Source organism: Culex quinquefasciatus, chromosome 3 (genome assembly GCF_015732765.1).
Source record: "Culex quinquefasciatus strain JHB chromosome 3, VPISU_Cqui_1.0_pri_paternal, whole genome shotgun sequence".
Classification (NCBI taxonomy): domain Eukaryota; kingdom Metazoa; phylum Arthropoda; class Insecta; order Diptera; family Culicidae; genus Culex; species Culex quinquefasciatus.
Window position 1 is genome coordinate 192,197,092 of NC_051863.1, and position 25,191 is coordinate 192,222,282.

General features: G+C 37.0%; 2 protein-coding genes across 3 annotated transcripts in view; both read left to right on the forward strand.

The window, feature by feature from the left end:
• LOC6031035 overlaps nucleotides 1-11,517 on the forward strand; it is a 260,819-nt gene extending 249,302 nt beyond the window's left edge. Inside the window, exons 11-17 of one of the 2 annotated variants that reach the window (XM_038261456.1) lie at nucleotides 3,983-4,155; nucleotides 7,697-7,887; nucleotides 7,955-8,653; nucleotides 8,713-8,970; nucleotides 9,025-9,701; nucleotides 9,757-9,995; nucleotides 10,093-11,517. In XM_038261456.1, coding sequence (XP_038117384.1) covers nucleotides 3,983-4,155; nucleotides 7,697-7,887; nucleotides 7,955-8,653; nucleotides 8,713-8,970; nucleotides 9,025-9,701; nucleotides 9,757-9,995; nucleotides 10,093-10,355 — 2,500 coding nt within the window. In that variant the 3' untranslated portion in view covers nucleotides 10,356-11,517. The remainder of the gene's footprint in view (nucleotides 1-3,982; nucleotides 4,156-7,696; nucleotides 7,888-7,954; nucleotides 8,654-8,712; nucleotides 8,971-9,024; nucleotides 9,702-9,756; nucleotides 9,996-10,092) is intronic. The other variant, XM_001841835.2, reaches the window with a different exon arrangement.
• Nucleotides 11,518-16,835: 5,318 nt separating this feature from the next.
• On the forward strand, nucleotides 16,836-21,882 carry LOC6031034 (leucine-rich repeat-containing G-protein coupled receptor 4). The gene is made up of 2 exons (XM_038261392.1): nucleotides 16,836-18,907; nucleotides 21,875-21,882. The coding sequence occupies exons 1-2, from the start codon at nucleotides 16,843-16,845 to the stop codon at nucleotides 21,880-21,882; spliced, it is 2,073 nt and encodes a 690-aa protein (XP_038117320.1). The 5' UTR covers nucleotides 16,836-16,842.
• Nucleotides 21,883-25,191: the final 3,309 nt, after the last annotated feature.

The following is a 25,191-nucleotide window of genomic DNA, read 5'->3' on the forward strand; positions in this document are numbered from 1 at the left end:
TTTCCATACATTTTTTCGATTTTTCCCATACAAACTTCACCTCCGAGTATCAATGGGTAAATGATGACCGATTTTGCTCATATTTGGCCCAGAGTCCTAAAATAGGTCAAGTAACAATATTCAGCTTGTGGAGCGAGGTTTTGAAAAAAAGTCCCATATTCTGGGCACCCTAGTGGCTACGTATTGCATTGCAGTGGAAACCATTTGGGCATAAAATCATGTTTATTTCACTACACACTGGAATAGTTACGGATCGAATGCAGTTTGTGGAACAATTGAAAAATAAGTGGAAAATCGTAACAGTTGTTGTTTGGAGGTAAATTTCGAAGGGAATCAGGACAAAAACACAAATGGATATAATTTAAACTTTATTTGTCATGAGACGTACCCTTAATCTGAAAAAAATAATAGCATAAAACATAATAATAACAAAAACCAACATTTCAACCAAACTTAAATTACAATTTGAAATTGAGTTTATATAATCTTTAAATTGTTGACAATAATGTTTTAGCCTTGCTCACCGAGGAAAGGCTTTAAAATCACTCGATATTTTTTCTGAATAAGCCTCTTAGATAAACCCTCACATAAACATATCGAGTCAAAATCAAATCCTGAGCAAATGTTTTTGTTTGTGTTTGGACATGACTTTTTCTCACTAGATTTTCCTGGCATTAGTACCTACTAGACTTACTCGTCTTCATATGGATTATTTTGAATGAATGAACAAGATTATTTCAGCCTCAAACAACCCGCTAAAATTAAGAACCCATTGGTTGCGTCCAATTTTGTACACAAAAATCAACAAAATAAATTTAAAAAAAAATTAAAAAGATGCAAAGGAAAACCAATTTATTTTAACAAGCATGCAAAAAAAACTTCAGTCCTGCGATTATTTTAAAATTTTAGCGACGACTTAAACTTTTTTGGTTACCAAAATTTACGTAAATTATTTTTTTTGAAAGGCTAACTAATCATTTGCGTTCAAGTCAGCTAAAATCGATTCAAATGGCACGGAGCTATGATTTTTTGAAAAATTAGGTTACCCTAACGGCCAATCTTAAACATGGGTCTAATTATTTTGGCTAAGGAACCCCTAGAAATTTTTTGAGACCGATTGGAGATCTTTTTTGATTTATGCTCTTTTCAAATGAAATTGCTGTTTTTTTTAAACTTTATTTTGTTCAGCACCTTTTTTAAAGAATGGTACTTAATTTTTTTTCTAGGTTTTGTTTTTTTTTCGCATGAACAGTTCATTTAAAAATTGATTTGGATTTGCCTATTTTTCTATTGGAGTCTTTGCTTAAAATTAATTATTTGATTATTCAAAAATTAGAGTTATTTTTTAATTATTATTTTTTCAAGTGAACAGTATTGTTCTTTTTTTCTCTTGTCTGTTCATTTTATCATTGTTATTGTAAACGTTCTTGAAAAAGTTAAAAAATTTATTAAATAATTTACTTCAGTGTAATTTTTTTCGATCTGGAAAAGTTTAAGTCTTTATAAAAATGTTTTTTTTTATTTCGTTTGAGCCTTTTTATACTCGACGAAACCTGATTAGTTCTTTAAAAAAAAAGTTTTTTTGCGACTTTTGTCCCTTTTTTAGAAAGTGGAGATTCTTAGTGATGTTTTGCTGAATACTCAATTGAATGTACAGCAAGAACAGTTGAAGTTTTTTTTTATTTAACAGTTACTTTTTATTTTAAAAACGCTGTTAAAAATACTTCAGGTTTGAATGCCATTCAACATAAGTCAGTTATCAAATTGGGTTTATAAACATATTTCGGTGAGTATGGATCGTCCAGCAAAAAAATAATATTTCGAACTAGTGCGTCCATCCCGAGAATTCCCGGGACAGAATGCCCGGGATTTTTTCAAAACCGGGAATTCCCGAATCCCGGGATTTTTTGTATATTGTCCCAGGAATTCCCGAAATTGGAAAAAATATAAAAAAATTCTCTGGAAATTTAGGTTTTGTTTGTTGAAATAGATGAACAACGATAAAAAAAAATATATATATATTAAACATTTATCCAGGGTTTTTTTTTAAAGGTCCTACAAGCTTTTATGTTTTCATATGTTTATAGGACCTATCCAAACAAGGTATCAGCATTAATTTGACTTATGAAGCAAATTTGTAAAACAAAATACCGATCCGTAAATTTCCAAGCGATCTAAATATTATTTATCAAATTTTATATATTTTTAGAAAGACTAGTTATATTTATGACTTTGAATTTCATCAATAATATCATTTTAAATTATTTTTCATGAAACATTTTTGGCAAATCAAGACAAATGTATCGAATTAGTCATTGTTTTTGCATAATGTTTTAATTATTTTGATTGATTTCGGTTAAAACAGGAAAAGAGCAAAACAATTAGTACACCGATCTCCAAATGAACTGCTCTAAATTCTCCTGTACCTAATTAGACTGTAGTCCCGATTTTCCCCTAGTTGGCGGTAATGATCTTAAGACAACTTGATTAATATTTTTACAACATGCATGTCTAAACTTATCCAAAATTTAAATGTTATAATATTATTTGTTGTCTTTTTATTTGTTATTTTAGACATTTAAAAAGAGGCTTTTCTAGTCATGATATGTAAAAAATAAAAAAAAATGTATTTATAACAGACTTATTAAATTTGAATCACGTTGGATAAGATACAAAATAAGAAACCAAAGCTCAACAAAGAACAAAAAAATCTTTCAAGCTATCTAAAAACTGCTATCTTTTTTTAGGTTGAAGTGTAGATTACCACCAATGAATAGTATTGAGCTAATTCTATGATTTTAAGCTTGAAAAACATGCAAATATAATGAAAACATAGATTTTAATACTGTTTTAAAAATTTCGTGGGATCCCGGGAATTCCCGGGATTTCAAAAATATTTTTCCCGTTTCCCGGGAAATTCAAATCCCGGGAAAAATGGACGCCCTATTTCGAACCACCTATAATTTGGACCGCCCTAATGTCCACCATACCAAGTAATGCTTCTTATGCCCCTGATCATTTGTCCCGCTAGATTGCGATTTTGGAACACTGTTCGATGTATTGTTTTCAATAAAAATATTTTATTTTTTTTTCTTCTCTACGAAATCATTGTTCCATACGTCATAAGGTATAATTTTAAAAGTCAACTCCTGGATAACCTTGACATGGTCTCAATTGAGATGGGCTAAATGAACACTTCTTCATAGATTTTTATGAAAACATATTTTTTTAAGTACTAGATTTCTTAAAAAAGAAGAAGAAGATTAAAAAATATTGTGAGTTTAAGCATTTTTTACAAATGATCAATTTGACAAAAGCTTTTTTTTTCAATTTTTTACTGAGAATTTTCCATAGATGGATTATTGTTGAAATTTCACTAGTGAATTTCTAAAGCCCTCGAAAATAAGAGGATACAAAAAATATATCAAAATTGAAATAACAAGCCATTGTCTCAACATTTGAATAAAAAAAGTGTTTTGAAATGCATTAAATACTAGTTGTTTTACGATCATTAATTTTCAAAAAATTTAAGATTTGATAAAAACAAAAAAATGCTAAAAATAGCTTTTAACTTCATCGCAAATTTAAAAAAATAAGAGATTTTTGAATAAACCAAACATGTTTAAATGATTTTGAATACAGGGAAATACATTTAAAATTGATTTAAGATGATTGCATTTGAATTTCCATTGTAGTTTTAAAGTTTTGTGAATCAATATTTTTTTGCCCTCTGATTTTTTAGCCGGTTTTGAAGGGGGTGATAAAAACATTTGAACCATCCTTATATTTGGTAACATTATTTCATTATTTTCAACAATAAAAATAAGATCATATACCCACATTATTCATTTGGCAATTTAAAAAAAAAACATTACGATATATTTTGATTTCAAAACTGTTTGTTTGAGAAATATTACAGAAAAAAACCTTATAAAAAAAAGCAATTTAAATTTCCAAATCCATTTTTTTCTTCTATTTTCAGAGGTCCCGAGATGCTGATTGCGTTCCACTCGAGCCCATTCTCGGCCCCTCTGCAGTCGGGTCAATCCAACCGGGGCTTCGAGCTGGACGTGGACATTCTGTTTGCGGACTCGGACTCGCACGACTTTGCCCAGGGCCACAAGTGCGAGTTTCACATCAATGCTTCGAGTCCAGGTGAGTTTAAAATCACACATTTGTATCTGCTCTTATCATCGGAAGAAACTACAAAATTTCCGAGTCTCCACAATCGATGCCATTTCGGAATCATCAATTTTTCAAAACCCCACTTGCCATTTTTATCACCTGACCAATTTTTGCCGAGTTCAAAATCGAGATCCCGAAAAAAAGCTACCCGCGGCCCGGGAAATCGACACCACTGCTGCTCGCCAAGGGGGAAAACACACACACACACACACACTTCTGGCGAACCGGATGATGTTGGATTAAAATTTGCAAACCAATTTAAAATTCATAACAATTTGGCTGGGCCGTGCTTTCCACTCTCTCTCTGTCTCTCTCTGTCTCTGTGCAACATTGTTTAGATACCGGCGCGGTCGTTCGGCGTATTCGAAATTTCTACGCTTTTGCATGTTTTCTGGAGTGGCAACCATGGCTTGGGAAATTCGACGGCTTTCATTTGGGGCAAATATTTAAAATCGTAATCCGGTCGGAATTGGCGTGAACGAGATTTGACGACCGGTTTTGGAGGTGTTTGTGTGTTCTGGATTGACTAGAAGTGCAAATATGTTGAACAGACTGAAGAAAAGCTAAATTTAAAAAAAAAAAGTTCACATGAAATGATATCAACTATTTTTTTATGATTTTTTGAAATGGAAGAGACCGATAAGATAACTTTGTAAAAAAGTTCCGCAACTGTTGCAAGTGATTTATTTTTGTACCAAGCTTACGAAATGTGATAACAAATTCCTCAGAATTGATAAAAAGTATTCCAAGCAAAGTAAACCTAAAATCCAATCAACCTTTAATAAAGTTTTATTGTTTGGCAACTGCGAATTCGATTGTATATATAAATAAATGTAGATCGATTGTGCCGAAAAGATACTGAATTGGATTTTACATGAATCAAATTTAAAATTCTAGGAAAACGCGTTATAACAATAATCAGCTTTCATCACTTTTTTGGATTAAGTCGTTAAACAGAAATTTGTAATCCATTCTAATTATTTTCAACTCACGAGATTTTGCTATCTTGACGCACGTCTGATTAAATAAATAGAGACGAGTGCAAGCGAAGCGAAAAAAATGTGAGGATAAGATTCCGCAAATTCCACAAAATTAATGTCAAGATTATTCAGGTGAACTCAAAAAATTTAGTTGTCATTTTAGGAATCAAAATAACAATAGATAAAAATATCAAAATACTTTTTTTTATATGAAGTCGATCAATTGAATCAATTAATAAGCGTTTCAATATTCTTTCAGCTCCGAAAAAGTTTCACGTTGAAAAAAAAGATTGTCATTGAAACATTTGTGCTCACCACCTCGAAACGACGCGCTGCACTTTTGGCAAATGCGCGCTGTCAAATCCCATACTGCGCGTTTTGTTTTTGTTGATCTTCTTCTTGGAATCACATGGCGTTGTTGCCGGGTATGTTTTTTATTGCATCAAAAGTGCATAAAATCTCTGGCAACATTATTTGAAACACATTCTGGCACATTCTGAAATGCCGCGCGGCGTGTACCTTCGAGAGAAACGGACAATATCAGCATCTTTAGTCTAAGGGAGCGTTCTTTTATTACGTAACGCAAAAAAAATGAATTGTTGGACCCCCTCTCCCCCTCGAAACAAAATTTTCATAAAAATTTTAAAAAAATTGTATGGAGCGTAACACGGCCTCCGAACCCCCCCCCCCCCCCCTCCCCTTACTGCGTTACGTAATAAAGGAACGCTCCCTAAGGTTGACATATTGATTTTTATTGATTTTTTGGATCCTGGCAACCTTGTAGGATAAAAAAGTATTAATTTTAATGATATTTATACTATTTGCAGTCAAATTATGAAATATAAGATGCTGAATATGACCCGTTTAGGGGGATCAAACTGGTTCTGATTTGGAAAAAAGTTTTTTGAGGATAGAATGAGCCAAAAAACAATTCTTAAAAAAATCATCATTTCGTCACTTTTGTGCTATCTTGTCGCACGTGCATTTTTGACCAAATCGAGTTAAGAACGCCATTTTGTGCAACTCACAATGTCTTACCTTTTGACTTTTACACTTTAAGTTATTCAATAAAACCCGAAAAAAAACTCTGTGCATTTTTGTCACTTCTTATATGAAAGTTGTTTCAATCTTGTCGTGCTAACATGACACAGCCTGAAAACTGATGTAAGTGCGTCAATTGGCCAAAGGGATTTCAGGTCAGAACGCGTTTGACGCACGTACAAGCTAGACTACCGTAACCATTTTCAATTATATTTCGAGACTCCGGCAACCAAATTCAACCAAACTTCGCGACAATGCATATAATGGTCAACCAAACAAAATGTGTTTGTTATTGTTTTCATTGCGTGCTCTAGATTTTGTTTATTCAAGGTCAAACATTAAAACGCGTTTTTCTCGAAACGTCAAAAAGCGACTAACGACAAGATAGCAGGACAGCGTCGATTTCTAGAATACTTTTTTCAAAACAACCAATGCGCCAGGTTTCCTATGTACATACAATCTTTTGAAAAATTATGCGAGATTTGTAAATAGACATTATTTTTTGCTCGGTACAATCAAGATAAAATATCAGTTTACTTCTTGTCCCATGATTCATTTTTAATTTTAGCTTTCAGATTATCTTTTTTCAAAGATAACCAATTGACTGCTCAGTCACATCAGTTTGTTGATTTACCTGACCATGGAACATTCAGTTTGTGACCTTGTGGAATCGTTCCGGTAGGTTTCAAAACATGTTTTAAATATTTTGTCGAGTGGATTATTTGTTATTTTGGCTTCACATTTAAAATTGTTATTTTTTCGTGATAACTAGCCAGGACAGACCAAAGGTATTGGCACTGGAAAAGTTACGCACAGTAAATCCAATGATGTTCAACAACGCCGAACGACACTGTAGACTGGTGCTGCTTTTCGAAATGATCCTGTTGGTGCTGTTTGTCTTCTGGGTCACACGACACAGGCTGTGAATTAAACACATTTACAATGAAATAATTTGTCATTTTATTCGAGAAAGAATTTATTTGATCATTTTTTTCACATTTTACTTAACAAAAGTGCAGTTTATGATTTCAGATGTTTTTTTACAACTTATATAATAAATTCATGCTTTTTTTTCTAAACAAACAACACTACATCATGATTGAGCTGCCTCCAACAGTCAACTGAAGAACACTTTATCAGAGGCTAACCGTCGAACGAAATCGAGCTATCTTATCTTATCAGTTAAGCTGTTCAGGAGTTCCTGGAATAGAACATGCAGTTATCGGTTAAAAATATTGTTTGCTTCAAGATAATTTGTAGCATTCAGTCTAAGAACTGAAATTGAACAAATTGAGTGCTATGTTAACAGAACCTTGCATCAATGAAAAAAAAAAAAACAAACATTTCTGCTGGTAATTTATATTTGATGGAAAAACAATTCCTCAAAAACGAAGTCTGCCCCGCATCCGGTTGATCCCAACCGGAAATCGTCCAGTCTAGACGGTGAACCTTTTTTTACAACCCCATTTTCCCCCCATGTCTCGTTCCAGATGAGGTGCTGTACTCGCGCCGGGGTCGCATGGGTCACCTGCTGAGCCCGCGGCACACACTCCCGCCGAACACCACGTGCACGTACTACTTCCACGGCATCCCGTCCGACCTGGTGTGGATCGCGTTCACCAACTACCACCTGCAGATACTGCAGCAAACGGGCAGCGGCGACAACGGAACGAGTATCAAGGTAAGTTTTTCGATTTGTTGATTTTTTTTGGGGAAGGGACTTGCTGACTAATTGTTTCTTGATGTAGTCCGAGTCCGCTCATCCGTGGATAACGCGACTTCGGATATGGGACAGCGCGGGTACGTACGTCCCGATCAAGACCACGTCGCCTTCATCGATCATAACGACGGCCTCGTCCTCGTCGTCTTCAGCGTCCCAATCTTCACAGTCGTCCAATGCGGCGACCGGGGTAACGCAGCCGGTCTTTGCCGGAACCAGCACTACTGCGTTGTACCAGCAGCTGATGAACCGCACCGTTGGGACATACTACGGTACGATCAATCAGCACGGGAAGAACCTGAAGATCAACGTGGACAACGTGTGGAATCCGGTGGATCAGTACATCTACGGACCGACGGTCAACAGTATCTTTAACCAACCACACCCGCAGCCCCAGCCCCATCCGGTGTCCGGTGGCATGGGCTCGGAGAAGGGGCTGGTGTTTGGAGGATCGATAGGACTGCAGGAAAAGATGCCCAAGTACTCGTCCGGAGGCAGTGGGAAGGGCAAGGACGGATCGCGCCACGGCAAGGACAACGAGGTGGTCAAAGAGTCGTCCGGGCGCCGGGATAAATCGTCGCGAAGTAACGAGCGCCGCCGGATGGTGGCCGAGTTCTACGACAACGACGCACCCAAGCTGTGCGATCACGTCTCGCTGGAGAGTAACAACCACCGGATGCGGCCGTGCACACCACTGGAGAGCTACGTCAGCGCCGGGAGTGATTTGGTAAGATGTTGCTCATCTTTTGGGATTTGAATTGGGATTGAATCGAGGATTCTTCGCAGAAAATCGAGTTCCACACGATGACGGGAACTTCGCTGTTTCCGTCCAGCTTCGGCATCAAGTACGAGTTTGTCGATACGGAACTCGGTGGTGAGCCGTACCTGGGACAGAAGGGTGAGGACGTTCCGCTGCTCTGTTCCAGGGTGTTCCGGAAGCGAAAGGGAGAGTTTCAATCGCCGCGGAATGTGTTCCTCCACGGGCGGGGAGGAGCGAGTAACATAACCTGCTTGTACCGGTTTGAGGCATCCGTTGGGGAGAGGGTAAGGTGGTTGGAACATGAAAGTGGGATTGGCACTAATGGTTGATTTACGTAGGTACGCATCGATCTGTTCAACGTTTCTTTTGGAGATTCTGCCACGTGTACGACCGAGTCCGATGGTCATACGGGACGGGCAAAGTGTACCCCGTCGGAAGCGGATCCTGACGGTCGAATTGGAGAGCTTCGACTGTTTGACGTTCCGTACAAGGACGTCAAGATTCCGTTGGGTTGTTTCTGCGACAACACGACCAGCTCGTACAATTCCCCTCTGACGTTCGTCTCGAACTCACGCACGATGGAATTGACGTTTACCGTGACACGGTTGAACATCTCGGAGGACTTTGCCGAGGTGTACTTCCACGCGGCGTACGACTTTATCAAGGTGCCGGAGTGCAAGAAGCGGTTGAAGCTGCGAGGATCCGGCGGAGAAGATGAGGTCAACTATCCGTTGAAGTCACACGAGGCTAGTTGTGATGGGCTACCGTGGTACATCGAGGCTCAACAGCAGGATCGCAGCTTGTTCGTGCGGACTTGGGGTGGGTTCCTGTCGTTGGATCCTACCCAGGATGAGTTTAGCAAGTGCAACACCCGAAATCGACTGCTAGTTTACAGCGGCAAGCCGCTGAAGGTGGTTCGGGTGATCTGTCCGTCGTCTTCGTCCAGCAGGTCTTCGGCGCTGCACATCTTCTCCGAGGACTGGCTCAGCTCGCAGCCGTTCCTCAGCATGGATAGGTAAGATTATCGGATAAACTCCCCCTCCAAACGATCTGATCTGATCTGTTCCTAGTCCCAGCAGACCGGTCAGCATGGTGCTGGAGCCGATCCACAAGGAGCCGGGCAGCATCGCGTTCTCGTGGCTGGAGATCCAGCGCACCAAGGCGTCGCTGATCCAGCAGCTGGACCTGCAGACCAACTTCACTGCCAACGATACGCTCGTCGAGTTCGGGCTGTACCCGCGGGAAACCGAGTGCGAGCACCGCTGCCCGGAGCTGGACGCCTGCATCGGGAAGGTGCTGTGGTGTGACGGTAAGATCGGCTTTCTGTGCAAGTTTGCGTGCAAGTTAGAGCTTTGCATGCAAGAACGCTTTTGAAGCAATATGGTAAACATTGTTTTGATATCTAGGTCGTCCCAACTGCCCGTCCGGGTACGACGAAAGTGAACAGGAGTGCGGCAGCCGGCTGATGGAGCTTCCCGGGGGGATTTTCGCCGCGTTTGGCTGCCTGGCGGCCGCCCTGTCCGCTTGCCTGATCTTCTGCGTGCTCGCGATGGTCAAGAAGCGCCGAAAGTCCAACGAGAAGCTCAAGACGGCGCCGGCCTCGCTCAACGGAACCCTCTCCAAGAAGGACTACAAGAAGGAGCCCCTCTTTTTCGACCCGGACTCTTGACACGGGCTTCAACCGGTCGAGTACATCCACGTCGACCGGGAGACGACCGTGTGACATGTTGTCTACGTCGACATGGACGACCTAGCGTACTGCTAAACAGCCAAACAAGCCGGGACGCGACACACAGGTGAGTCAGCTCACCCTCGATAGAGTCACTTGGTCCAAGTGATTAGCATTAAATCTATATATGATATATTTCAAAAGGGACGTTAGAAACGTGACGGCGGCCACAAGGACAAACTGCCCAACTTACCGCAAAATGTTGCGCAATTTCAAACAGAAAGTCACTAGTCAAAACCAAAACATGTTTAAAGTAAAAAAAAAAATCTGAAACCTTTCAAAATACCAAGTGGAACTTGACGAAAACACAAAAGTATTATATAGAGATCTTTTTAAGCATTTGTAAGATTTTTATTCTACAAAAGTCTTGTGATTCAAAACGTCTTAGTTTTCTATTACGACTATATTTTTAAAATCGGGCCCGATCGGCTGCACAGAGATTTACTGCACACTTACACACGTACACAAATTACACTACGACACAAACAGAAAAAAAACTCTCTCTCTCTGAAACCGTCTATCGGGGTAAAACCGTGTAGTTAAATGTAGACTTGCTATTTAAAATGAACGAAAACGAACTCGATTGCATCCTAAAGCAAACACGTGGGTTAAAAGTGAGAATGAGAAAACTAGCCAAATATTTTTTTAAAGGTAAAACTTAAACAATGTGAACAAAAGCGTTACTTCTTACTGAGCAAACAAAAACAAGAAACGGAAAATGAGAAACTAACTAAACTACCAACTAGAGCAGAGAACAATTAAACATAACAACAAACAAAGACAAACTTCTTCTATATCGTAAGCTGTTACCGAAACAATTACACAAACTCTCACACACGGAGAAAAAAGTGTTCCCAATATTTTTGAAAATCGTACCATGGGATTTGAACACTTTGTTCGTGGTTCCCACTTTCATGAATGCTTGTTCACGATATTGGGAACTCTTTTTGCTCCGTACACACAGAATGATCCCAAACACACACTGATGGGTGGATCGAGCTCTGGAAAGCGCACCCGTTTAGGAACAGAAAAGTCTTCGTTTTTCCGTTAGCCAAAAATGTTACCCACTGAACTCTTGGTTCGTGTTACCTGTAGTATCGACGCCGTGTGCTGGGGTGGTTCCTTCAAAACATCTTTTTTTTTTAATTTATAATATCTTTTTTTATGTTTCAAACCCTATTTTTATTTTATTTGAAAATGATTTTCACTAAAATGCTCAAAACTTTTTATCATCTAGGGGAAATCTACCCATTCCAATCAAACACCTATCTTCGTCATATGGAGAGTTTGATGCTCGATTAAAGCTCCAAAAATACTATTTGGGCTATAAACTTACCAGCAACAGCACCGCCTCGAGTAAGCACTCAAATGTATGCCACTTACTGGCCAAAAAGATCACATTTAATGCACTTTTGATCATAATTTGTATTTTGCGAGACCACTTCTCATCATTTTGTTGGCACACACAGTGACACACACGAGAATCCCTCAAACGCTTAATGAATATCGCCAAAATTAACTTTTCACTTTCGCTTACTTTTTCACGGCGCTTAAGATATGAAATTGCTTCCAACTACCGGCAACATGTTCTTTTGATCATTAGTAAGGCACTCACTTGAAGAATAATCCGGAAAAATGTAATAAATTAGCAAGCGCCATAAAAAAAAAACAAACGCGCCAAGTCGTTTGACGTTTCAATTTTCACTTTGCATTCCAATCGAAGGCTGAAGAAAACCGAGCGAGAGATGAAGGCAAAAAATAACAAAGGCTGGCCGTCAACACCACCAGCAGCACAGCCAGCGACGCCAGGAAACTTTCCCTATAAGTGCCACTTTTCGTGAGTATTCGTTTGAACTGTCAGCGCAAATGGCAACACTCAACAGAGTGTTGGAAGAAAAAAGAACTAAGCCGATATTAGAAAAATGGGCGTGGCCCAATGCATTCGCCTCGATTAGAATACCCTTGGGTTTTTTTTTGTTAAATGCTTGGTAAAGAAATAGAATAACTTTTAGTGAAAGTGAAAATAAACAGAAATGTTCACAAAAACTTGCTCTACTCGTTGGTGTACTTGGTTTTAGTAAAATTCAAGGGAGACTCTAGATTATCCAGCATCATTCAAACACGACCGCTTATTAGGATTAAAATGGGTAGATTTCCCCTACATGCATCATGCAACGTGAACACTTTGTTTTCGATTCCCGTTTTCATGAACGCATGTTCACGATTTTGATAACTCTTTTTTCTCCCTGTATTTTTTGTTTTTCATATGTATAATAACATTTTCAGGAAAAAAGCTTTAGAAATATTTTTTTCCAAAAGAAAGTATTTTTCATAATTATTTGACATACTTTCGTTCAATCAGCCCAGCACATCATCCCAAACACAAATCCTCACTGTAAATAGCATTGTATTGTACAACAAAGTGTAAATACTAGCAACCTAGTAAATCAAATTGGACGTGTGACGGTTGTATACGTCCAGGGGAAAAAAAGTCCTTCACCTTACATATAAATATAGTTCACTAGCCTTCACCAATACAACAACAACAACAACAACAACAAAAACAAACACAACCGAAACTGAGGCGAACACCATCGTCGGAAAAGGAATTAAATAACACACACCACATAAACACATTCACAAACAGCTCTAGGGAATAAAGTGAAAGAATAAAAGCAACCCGATTTATGTTGTGTCACACGTACACAAACAAACAAAAACACTACCAAATCAAAAGAGTGTGAAACGAAAATGAAAGATCTGAGCCGAAAGATAGAGCGACCGAATTAAAAATGGAATATTTTTCTATTGCTATTGAGTGGACGAATTTGTGAGAGGAGGGAGGAGCCCCGGGGAAAAATAACTATTTTTCACAAAGACAGTCGGAGGAGGAGGAAAAAAGAAAACCTTTGGCACAGCGAACCGAAAAGACTTAATAAAGTAAGCAGCTGCATGATACGAAAGGCAACAGAAAAAAGAGTCAAAATTTATGGCTTGAAATAGCGTCGATTCGATTGTCACCAGGGAGAGAAGCCAGCATCCGCCAATTTCCTCCAAACTATCACGCAAGAAAAAAGTAACAGAGCAGAAAAAATACCGAATAAATTAGAAGGCACGCAGACAAAGAGAACTCACTAAATAATTGAAAGTAAACATTAAAGAAAAAACAAAGAAGAAAAAACATACTGCACAGATTCTTTCCAGGCACAAAAAAAAAACACTCAGATGAACAAAGTTATTAAAATGATATAATTGAAACAATTGATATCGCGATAATGGCAAAATGCAAAGAAGAAAAAAAGCAAAAGATCAACCCAATAGACACATAACTAAAGGCGAAGCAAAACAGTGTAAAAGAAACAAACCAGATATTAAAAAATAGAATAACTTACAAAGAAACAAAAAAAAATACGAAAGGCAAAAAGGAGAACGCTCTGAAAACTATTTTCCGTTGTGCTGCGTTATAGAAAAGTGAAAACAAAAAAATCTCAATCATTAGTTATCTGCAATTCGAATGATAGTTACTAAAGCGAATTTATTAAGTGAATGAACAAAAAAAGAAACTTTTTACAACTTGCTGCAAGATTTTGTTTTACGACTCTTCCGTGGACGGGGTGAAACTGCCGCTGTAGCAAAATTTCCGAATGAATTCTGCCATTTTTCTATGATAATGACGAGAAGAAGACGGTAACAAAACACTGTTGAATTGGTTGATTATTTGGGCTGTTTTCTTACCGTTAAGAATGTTTCCAGTTTCTCCAGAGACACAAAAGACACACACACACACTCACACTGTTAAGAAGGTGGGAAAGGTGATGAGAGAAATAAACAAAGAAATGATTTGATATAAAAAGAGAAACGTTTTTTCTTTTGATTTAAAAGAGATGACAATTCCCAAAAAAAATGTTGTGCAATGGTGAGTATGTTGGTTTGTTGATCGTTATGTAAATATTTAATGAGTGATAGGAAAATCTATCATTTGATAATTCCTACACCAAAATATCACAGAATAAACTGACTGTCACAACAGCCTGCAAGATATTTCATCGTCTAGTGATTCCCAGCAAGCGTATTCTTTCTCTATAATTCATACTAGAAAACGCGCTCTCGCCGATGAGTCTTTCATTCTCTCAGGAAAGATCGCGAGAGAGCAATTTGGAACGGACCAAGCATTACGTTTCGGCCAACTTCGCTGCCGAAAATCGTTGTGTGGTGGCTTTTGTGGTGAATCACTGTTAGGAGGGGATGATTGTAGATGTGAGAATGAGGTCATATTCAACGTTAAAAGTATCTTGACGGAGAGAAGAGCAGTTATATTTGGGGAATGAGTTTTCAGACACGATAGTAAAAATTTACTGAGAACTGAGAGTTTAATAGTCGCGTGCGACGCATATATTCAACAAAACTTTATTTTCATATTCTATCTTTAGAAGATTGATGAAGTGAATGACCAAAATTGAGAATATTTGCCTTTCTCACTTAAAATGTCTAATCATTTGAAAAATGAACTTTTAAATATTCCTCCCAGAAGTTCGGGTCATATCACTCATATCACTCAGAATAAAATTTTGAGCAAATAAATCTGTGTGGGTGTGGAGTTGTTGATTAACAAACGCGTTTTAGCAGTTATCTACGAAATCGACTGTCCATACAAAAAAGGTACGTAAATATTAAAAAATCTGTTTCTGTTGATGGAATTTTCTGATCAAATGACTGTCTTCAGCAATGTTGTAGATATTGATGAATTTTCAGGATAAAAAAAAGATAAAAAAAATACACGGTTTCTATTTTTTTCATTTAATCCAATCCAATCTAAAACAAACAAGCTGTAAAGTATTGTGATTAGATTACGATCCAAGTACTTTTATCATCATTATTATTTATTCCAGTACATTCGAGAACACCCAAAATTGTATTACAAGAATTGAAGCGGCCAGCTTACCGCAGAGGGGATTCTGAAATCGGATTAAATTTCACAGAATCTAAAGGAGAGGAAGGATGCGCGGACATACCGTACCAAACGCTTCAGTTTCCAGTGCATTAATCAAAAAGAGATATTAATATTAATATTCGGAGAGAATTGCTTACTTGATTTCTCGGCTCTGGCTGAACCAATTTTGTCCGGGTTTATTCCAATCGATCCAGTTTTTGGTTCCATACTTTGGAATTGAAAAGTTTACAAATTTTACAAATAAAGCACTTTTATGAACGTTATTACTATCGATCCACTTAAGCAATAAGTCTCAATAGTTTTATGATAAGATAATCATGAGTGTTTCAAACTTACAAATAAAGCACTTTTATTAACGTTATTACTATCGATCCACTTAAGCAATAAGTCTCAATAGTTTTATGATAAGATAATCATGAGTGTTTCAAACTTGAACTGTTAAATAAGTTCAATCTAAACGTTTGCCTTTTATCATTTTGTTGTTCAGTGGTTCGTTCTCCATCAACTCAAACAAAATCGGAAAAAGTTGTTCCGACGACATGTTGGGTTTTTGTGAAACTTGACCCGTTATTTTTTAGTTAAGACAGCGTGACGATATAGAAATTTGGTGTCAAACGACATCCAAGTAGGGCACAAAGCACAGCAACTAATTTCAAATCACACGATGGAGTTTTAAGGACATTCGAAAAACTAGTCAAAGATAGTCAAGGTCATCACTTGTATGTAAAATTTGTATAACCTGCGAAGAATACGGGCAAACCCCTCTACTCTCTGTCTACACTTTTTTGTAGAACATTTTTACACTTTACGCAATTTTACAAAAAAATACGATACATGAAAAAATCTTTTTTTTTGTTCTAGAGGAAAAAATACCTCTTTTGATTATAACAGATTCGAAAACTTCATTAAATTTTCTCATAAATTGACATGTCCCACGATTTTTGACAGTCGGTAACAGGAAAGGGTAGGGATTTTGAACCTATTTCTTTTTTAGCTTTGATGCAAATACGTTTTATCAAATGTTGAATTCGCCATCAAACCAAGCATCCAATTTTAAATTAATGTCCCTTTTGACACACGTCACGGTTTTGTGCCTGAAATTATTAAAAATCGCGAATTGGTAAAAATACTACAAAATTAAAGTGGTCGCTCACCGTCACGAGATATCGTATCATGTACCTGTGATTCGTAATCAGCCACTTCTTAGAACTATGTTTCATGGAAATCCAAGAGGGGTCGGGATAACTGCTGTGTGAGTTGGGGGAGAATTTCCCATGTGCATAACTGCGCAGTGCAAGCAGACTAGACATTTTGTCCTCGATTGTAGTTGTTGCACTATTAAAAACACTTCAACGCTGATAGAAACTTTTAGTACTTCACGAGAGCTTCATTGTTGAAGATGGGTAAGGAAATTTTGCAGTGCTTTGTTTTGATTTTTTTCCAAGGGTATATCACTACTTACAGTTGTGATCAAAGATGAAAGTCCTGAAATGCATTCTCACAGCCATCGGGCTCATCATTCCTGGCAGCACGGCAATTTACATCAATAATACCAGCATTCTGACCACCAACGTCCCAGTTAATCATCCGGAAATGTACAAAAACTTTCCCCTGTTGTGGCATCTTGACATGAGCAATCAAACTTCATTCGAGTTTCCATTGGATCGTGTGCTGTTGGTCCATACGAAGTTGGCGCGGTACTTCTGCAACAACTGTTCAGTCCATTCGATCTACATGCAGTCATTTTCGATGCTGCCTCAACTAACCCACCTGGAGCTAGATCACAACAATCTGAGCTATATTCATCCGGATGCCTTCGAAAATAACCCTCTTTTACACAAAGTTCAACTGGTTGGAAATAATCTGGTAAAATTCAACCCACTAGCAACCTTAAACCATGTCACCTTTCTGTCTATCCTGAACTTGAATCAAAATCCCGGATTCAATATCAATCAAGTCCAAATGAAGCTTCCGTGGCTGGTGTACTTTAGCTGCAAGTACTGCAACACTTCGTTCGTGGACAAGTCGACGATGAGTCGTTGGAAGAGACTCGGACATCTGCATCTTCCAAACAACAACATCGAACGCATTGATCAGGATGCGTTTCAACCGATGAGCCGGTTTAAGCATCTGAATATCAAAGGCAATCGAAAATTGACGAAGTTAAACGTTCAATCAAAAACGTTGCAACATTTGGATGCCGAAGGCTGTGGATTAGAAGGAATGCTGGACACATCAGACTTACCTGCGTTAGAAACCATAAACGTAAGGAATAATAAGATCTTGAAGATTCACGAGCGTGGATTTCAGAACTGTGAAAACATCAAACGAATATTGCTAGATGACAATCAAATCGACAAGATTCCCGAAAAGTTACTAGAGCTATCACTTTACAAACTAGAAGCACTCTGCGTCGATAGGAATCCTCTGCAACCAAGCGAGATTTTAGATGGCTTCAGAGCAAAGTATAGTGCTAAAAAACTTCGTCGAGCTTGTTTGGATGACGAAAGTCCTTCGAAGCAGCTTGAAAACCTGCCAAGCATAAATGGAGTTGCACTGTATACAAACTTTTCAGATGTGCACAATTTTGAAGAAAATAGCACTGCTGACTTTTCATTTCAAAACATAGTGTACGTAGAAGGAGATTACTTTAAAAATGTTCCTAGCATTTCCATGGTTGTATTGGATAACAACTCCAATTACGATTTTCCAAACAGTTATGCTTTTCTACAAAGTAATTTCATTACCGAAATTTCGTTAGCTGACTGTGCAATTACAGCGGTTCACGAAAACGCATTCAAGCTTCTTCCAAATATCAAATCAATCAATTTCAAGGGTAACAGGATAAAAACCTTACATTCACCAAAGGTGTTTAAAAATAATCCTAAACTTGAGCACTTAAGCTTTGCCCATAACGATTTAGAATTTTTAACTTCAAATCAGTTCCAGGAGTTGAAATCATTGCGTTCTGTGAATTTAAACCACAACCGACTTCTTTCCAATCAACGTGGTACTCAATTTCTTATTAGTTACTGCCTAGAAAAGCTCTCATGTAATTTTTGTAGCTTTTATCAAATTGACGATTTCACACTAAGTGGTCTAATCAAGCTTAAAGAGCTGGATCTAAGCCACAACGAAATCTCAATCGTAAATGAAAATGCATTCCAAAGTACGAAGCAACTACAACGGCTTGATTTAAGTCATAATCAACTGAAAACATTCGAGCCAGATGTGCTTCAATTTGGTCATTTGCACACGTTGTGCTTGGCAGAAAATAGAGAGTTTGATTTTCACTCAAACAAAGGTCAAATTTTGGTAGATAATGCACCAAATCTGGAGACGAAATGTAAGGAAACAACTTTTTCGAAAAAGTTGACCGAATTATTGAAAAATAGACCTTTAAAAACAGTGAAGATGGGTAGTTTGATCCAAAGGGCAAATTTAGTTAGCATTGAAAGTGAGTTCAGTTTGGGAACATCCAGCTTTGTTAGAAGCATAAATATTTTAGTAATAAGTACATCATTAGTTTTTCAAATACTTATTTGATTATTTCTGGAGCAACATTTGAAAGGGGCGGTACGACATTGCTCTTACGGCCTTTCATTACACGCGTTTAAATGGGACGAAAGGCCGTAAGAGCAATGTCGTACCGCCCCTTTCAAATGTTGCTCTGGATTTCTTAATGATGATCTTATTATGATCAATCATTTCTTTTAAATGACCAAAGATAGTAAGCTTCTTTGAAGAATTTCTGTTAAATTATAGAGAGAGGAAATAATAAAGGTTTTGTAAAATAGTCTTTTATTTATGAGAGAAAAAAAAGTTTTTGCGGTGTAATTTCTTTTTTCATTGTAATTTCTTAAAAGTTCAAAATATTTTTAAACGAGTCTAAACATCGTCAGCTGTGTGCTATCTTGTGACAACGACCATTTAGTACTATTCGAGAAAATCGATTTTTAAAGTTTGATGATAAATATTTTCAAAACTATGAATGGTAGAGCCAAACTTTTTGAAGCAATCGGTTCGTATACTATCGCTTAACAAACGCTCAAAATTTCAACTAATTTGGTTACACCAGTTAAAAGATACAGTAAATTATGTAATCAAAAATCTGAAAAGCACGTGTCACAAGTGTGTTTCGAAAGTAAAATTGTACTACGTGTCACAAGTGTGCACAGAATTCCCATACAAACTAAAATAGGCTTAAATCAATAGTTTAACCGACTTATTCAGTATGTTTTCAAAAACAAAGGATTTCATTGCTTTCATAAAATGTGTATCAGCATAAATTTGTGAAAAACAAGAAAAATTTTCCACATTTTTCAACAACATGTATGACGTGTCACAAGTGTGCACGTTCATTTTGATGATAAATTGGTCTATGTCACAATTGTGTATTGCGATATCTGGGAAACGGAAGCGAGTTTCCAAAATCGGGTTAAAGCATCTTGTAGTGTTTGTTAAGTATAGCAAAACGTCATCATTAACTCATTTTCGACCAAAATGGTCTATGTCACAAGATAGCACACAGCTGACGACATGTTAAATATGCTTATCAATGTTGGAAAATGCGATTTAAATTGTTCTCTTCTATTTCCATTGAAATTTTGATATTTTTTTGAATTTTTTTTTTTTGCCCCCTGATTTTTCGGACCAATTTTAAAGGGGGAAGGGGGGGTGCCATAACCTTTGAAAATATTTGCAACGGCCTTACATGACATAAAATAACAAACGTGAATTATTGTTCAGCCAGAGATTGACTTCGAATTCCCTATGTTGTGTAGTTGTTGTTGGCCAGGCGCGTACAATCTCCAAACTGAATAGAATAAAACAATCGTTTGAGTTGACTGCTAAGCCAACCGTCTAGGACGGTGGTCAGCGCGCGAAGAGGCAGAAATGCTTTATTGTTCTGATCAGTACAAAAATAGTAGGGAAGTAAACATACAGGGGACGAACACAAATACCGTCTTTCATGAACATACTCCCGGACCAAAACGAACGTTTTTAATAAATAAACTAAACGCTGACTAGATTCTTAATGCTAATATCACAGTAAAGGTTCAGCTACGTCGTCTATGATTGTCCCCTTCGCGGTGCTCTTCGCTGGTCGTCGTGGTGGTTGAAGAATGGAACATCGGGGAACCTTCTGCATCGCACAAGCTCTTCGGTTGACGTCCGGCCCGTCGGCGACGATTGCGGCGGGAACCATCCGGGACGCCGAGAAGTGTTGCAGAAGGGATCCTCAGCCAAGGCACTCGCTCTTCCGTTGTCGATTTTTTTTTATTTACAATTTTAAATGGCTCTTCCATCTTCTGTTTTTGAATATACACTAGGGTGGGTACGTTTAAAAAAAAAAACTCCGATCAAGATTTGTTATTGTTCCCCTTGCAGGGCATGGCCAAAGGGGCTCTCATGCCAAATATCACCACATTTGGTTGAAAACTGGCCGCGCGCATCAGAGTTAAAGTTTACATGGGAATTACTATGGGAAATTAGGACTTTTTGTACAAACGCACCTACAGGTCTGGGAAAATCAAGCGCCAACTTCTGGTATGGTCAGGCCTAAGGAGAATGGTCTGGAGAACGCTTTTCTCGAAGAGAGCACATGATTTTGTTGTACACAGAGCTGGCGCATCAGCAAACAATGTGATGTCTCCGGAATCAATGGTTTTCCCTGAAATAGCACAACATGTTCCTTATCATGCTAAGGAAGCTTGATGAACACCGCGACGCCATATGTCAGGCAGTTACCACGTGGTTGAAACATTAGATAAAACAGAGAATTTCCTATGAGCAATTCTCTGAGATTTCGGTCATTCGATTTTTTTCTGTATTTTTTAATCCGGCTGTCCATATCCATACCTACAACTTTTCCGAAGACACCAAATCGATCAAAAAAATCCTTCAAAAGATACAGATTTTTGAATTTACACATATCATTTTTGTATGAACAGCTGCCAAATTTGTATGGAAAATTATGTGGACAAACTAATGATGCAATTGGGCATACCGAAGGCACCAAGTTTCAGCCGGACTAAAAAACACAAAAATTAAAATTTAAGAAAAAAGACCGATTCCGTAGGGAACTGCGCCTATGCAAAGATTCTGAATTCGATTAAATAATATCAGGATTGCTCGAAATGAACATTTTCTACACGGAGAAAAAAGAGTTCTCAAAATCGTGAACAAGCGTTCATGAAAATGAGAACCTCGAACAAAGTGTTCAAATCCCATGGTACGATTTTGAAAAACGTACCATGGAATTTGAACACTTTGTTCGTGGTTCTCATTTTCATGAACGCTTGTTCACGATTTTGGGAACTCTTTTTTCTCCGTGTAGTTCAAAAAAAGTTTGAAATGAAATATTCCAGCCGTTTCTCTTGATTGGAGAACTTTTTGAAAAACGTACCTACCCTGATATACGCTGTGCACTAGGGTGCCCAAAACATGGGACTTTATTTTCAAACCTCGCTCCACACGTTGAATATTGTTCCTTTACCTATTTTAGGACTCTGAGCCAAATATGAGCAAAATCGTTTACCATTTACCCATTAATACTCGAACGTGAAGTTTGTATGGGAAAGTAGTACAAGTGTAAACTTTTTGCCCTCTATAAATTAACGCAATAAAAAAAATTTTGAAAAAAAAAATAATTTTGAAAAAAAAAATTGTTCAAAATGATAGAGCATCAAAAGTTAACAATGTATCAGATCGATTTTTTGCTCAAAAGTTGTTTTGAACGCTGGAATTTAACAAAACAGAATTCGCATACATAACCTCTAAGGGCAAAAATTCCAATCGACATCCTTCGCTTTGTTCTGCTACTTAACACTAGATGTCGCATGTCGTTTAGCTTATGAATGCCAATGACGGTCAAGATAAGCGCTGTGTGACCACAGCTGCTCCCAAATAGGTGCAAGGTCCTTATCATCAAACAAACGAGAAGTGCTATCGACGGATTATTTTAGAGGTGGGCAAAAAAAGAGCGACCCGCTCAAAGAGCCGGTTCACTGAAAAGAGCGAACGAACCGTGGCTCACAAAAAAAGAACCGCGGTTCTTTTTTAAAGTCCGGTCTTTTGAAAGAACCGTTCAATATGGCATGATTTTTGTTATAAATATAATTTATTGAATTTCCAAAAACTGTAGCATTAAAAAGTTCATTTCTTGCAGAAATAAACGCAATTTTAAAATCAATAGCAATTTTCCAATTCCATTTTTTTCGGATCAAATTAAAGTTCATCAATACTTCAATATTTTCAAAACTAATGATTGCAATACAACTGGGAATGTGTAAAAAACATTTTAAAACTCTTTTTTCATTGAAATGTTCAAACCATGGCTTGTTATTTATTTTTTTTGTGACTTTGACCAAAGTTGCGGGACATAAACTTCCAAAAATATTGGTTACGGCCTAATTCATACACGGATAGAAATCCTGTCCGGGAAATCGACAACATTGTTCTCGATTCGTTCTGAAATTCGTTTCAGAATGTTGTCGACCAGTCGTCCGGTAACATTTGCATCAAAATCGAGAACAATGTTGTTGATTTTGAGTCGTCACGGTTGGTGACGTCTGGCAAAACAGAAAGCACGCAGCCATCCCGAACGATTTATTCGGTTTTTGAATTGACCGTTGGATTTGGTTTTGAATTGACCGTTGGATATTTCTTTTGGTTCAGTAAAACAGTTGATTTGTTTTTTATTTATTGAGACAAAAATACATCATTAATTAAAAAACTACTATTTGTGTGTGTGTGTGTGTGTGTGTGTGTGTGTGTGTGTGTGTGTGTGTGTGTGTGTGTGTGTGTGTGTGTGTGTGTGTGTGTGTATGTGTGTGTGTGTGTGTGTGTGTGTGTGTGTGTGTGTGTTTGGAATATGGGAATACAAGAAATTTAGGAATTTAGGAATTTGGGAACATGGGAATTTAGGAATTTGGGAATTTAGGAATTTAGGAATTTGAGAATTTAGGAATTTGGGAATTTGGGAACATGGGAATTTGGGATTTTGGGAATTTGAGAATTTGGGAATATGGAAATTTGGAAATTTGGGATTTTGGGAATTTGGGAATTTGGGAATTTTTGAATTTGGGAATTGGGGAATTTGGGATTTTGGGAATTCGGATATTTGGGAATTAAGGAATTTGAAAATTTAGGAATTTGGGAATTTAGGAATTAAGGAATTTGAGGATTTGAGAATTAAAGAATTTAGGAATTTGGGAATTGAAGAATCAGGGGATTTGGAAATTTGGGAATTGAGGAATTTGTAAATTTGGGGATTTGGGAATTAAGGAATTTGAGAATTTAGGAATTTAGGGAATTGAAAATTTAAGAATTTGGGAATTTGGGAATTGAAGAATTAGGGGATTTGGGAATTTGGGAATTTGGGAATTGAAGAATTATTGAATTTGGGAATTTGAGAATTTGGGAATTTAGGAATTTGGGAATTCGGGAATTTGGGAATTTAAGAATTTGGGAATTTGGGAATTTGGGAATTTTGGAAATTGGGAATTTGAGAATTTGGGAATTTAGGAACTTGGGAATTTAGGAATTTAGGAATTTAGGAATTTAGGAATTCAGAAATTTAGGAATTTAGGAATTCAGGAATTTAGGAATTTTGGAATTAAGGAATTTAGGAATTTAGGAATTTAGGAATTCAGGAATTTAGGAATTTAGGAATTTGAGAATTTAGGAATTTAGAAATTTGGGAATGTAAGAATTTGTGAATTTGGGAATTTGGGGATTTGGGAATTTAGGAATTTAGGAATTTAGGAATGTAGGAATTTAGGAATTTAGGAATTTAGGAATTTAGGAATTTGAGAATTTAGGAATTTGGGAATTTGGGAACATGGGAATTTGGGATTTTGGGAATTTGGAAATTTGGGAATCTAGAAATTTGAGAATTTAGGAATTTTGGAATTTAGGAATTAAGGAATTTAGGGATTTGAGAATTTAAGAATTTGGGAATTTGGGAATTGAAGAATTAGGGAATTTGGGAATTGGGGAATTTGAGAATTTGAGAATTTAGGAATTTGGGAATTCGGGAATTTGGGAATTTAGGAATTTGGGAATTTAAGAATTTGGGAATTTGGGAATTTTGGAAAATAAGAATTTGAGAATTTGGAAATTTAGGAACTTGGGAATTTAGGAATTTAGGAATTTAGGAATAAAGGAATTTAGGAATTTAGGAATTTAGGAATTTAGGAATTTAGGAATTTAGGAATTTAGGAATTTAGGAATTTAGGAATTTAGGAATTTAGGAATTTAGGAATTCAGGAATTCAGGAATTTAGGAATTTAGGAATTTGAGAATTTAGGAATTTAGAAAATTGGGAATATAAGAATTTGTGAATTTGGGAATTTGGGGATTTGGGAATTTAGGAATTTAGGAATTTAGGAATTTAGGAATTGAGGAATTTAAGAATTTGGGAATTTGTAAATTGGAGAATTTGGGAACTAGTGGATTTGTTGATTTGGGAATTGATGAATTTGTTAATTTGGGAATTTGAAAATTGAAGAATTTGTTAATTTGGGAATTTGGGATTTTAAGAATTTGGGATTTTGGGAATTTTGGAATTTGAGAATTACGGAATTTGGGAATGTGTGAATTTGGGAATTTTTTGAAATTGGGAATTTAGGAATTTAAGAATTTGGGAATTGGTGAATAAGTGAATTTGTAAATTTGGGAATTCGGGAATTTAAGAATTTAGGAATTTAGAAATTAAGTAATTTAGGAATTTAGGAATTTAAAAATGTAGGAATTTTAGAAGTTTTGAATTTTAAAATTTTGGAATTTTGAAATTTTGGAATTTTGGAATTTTGAAATTTT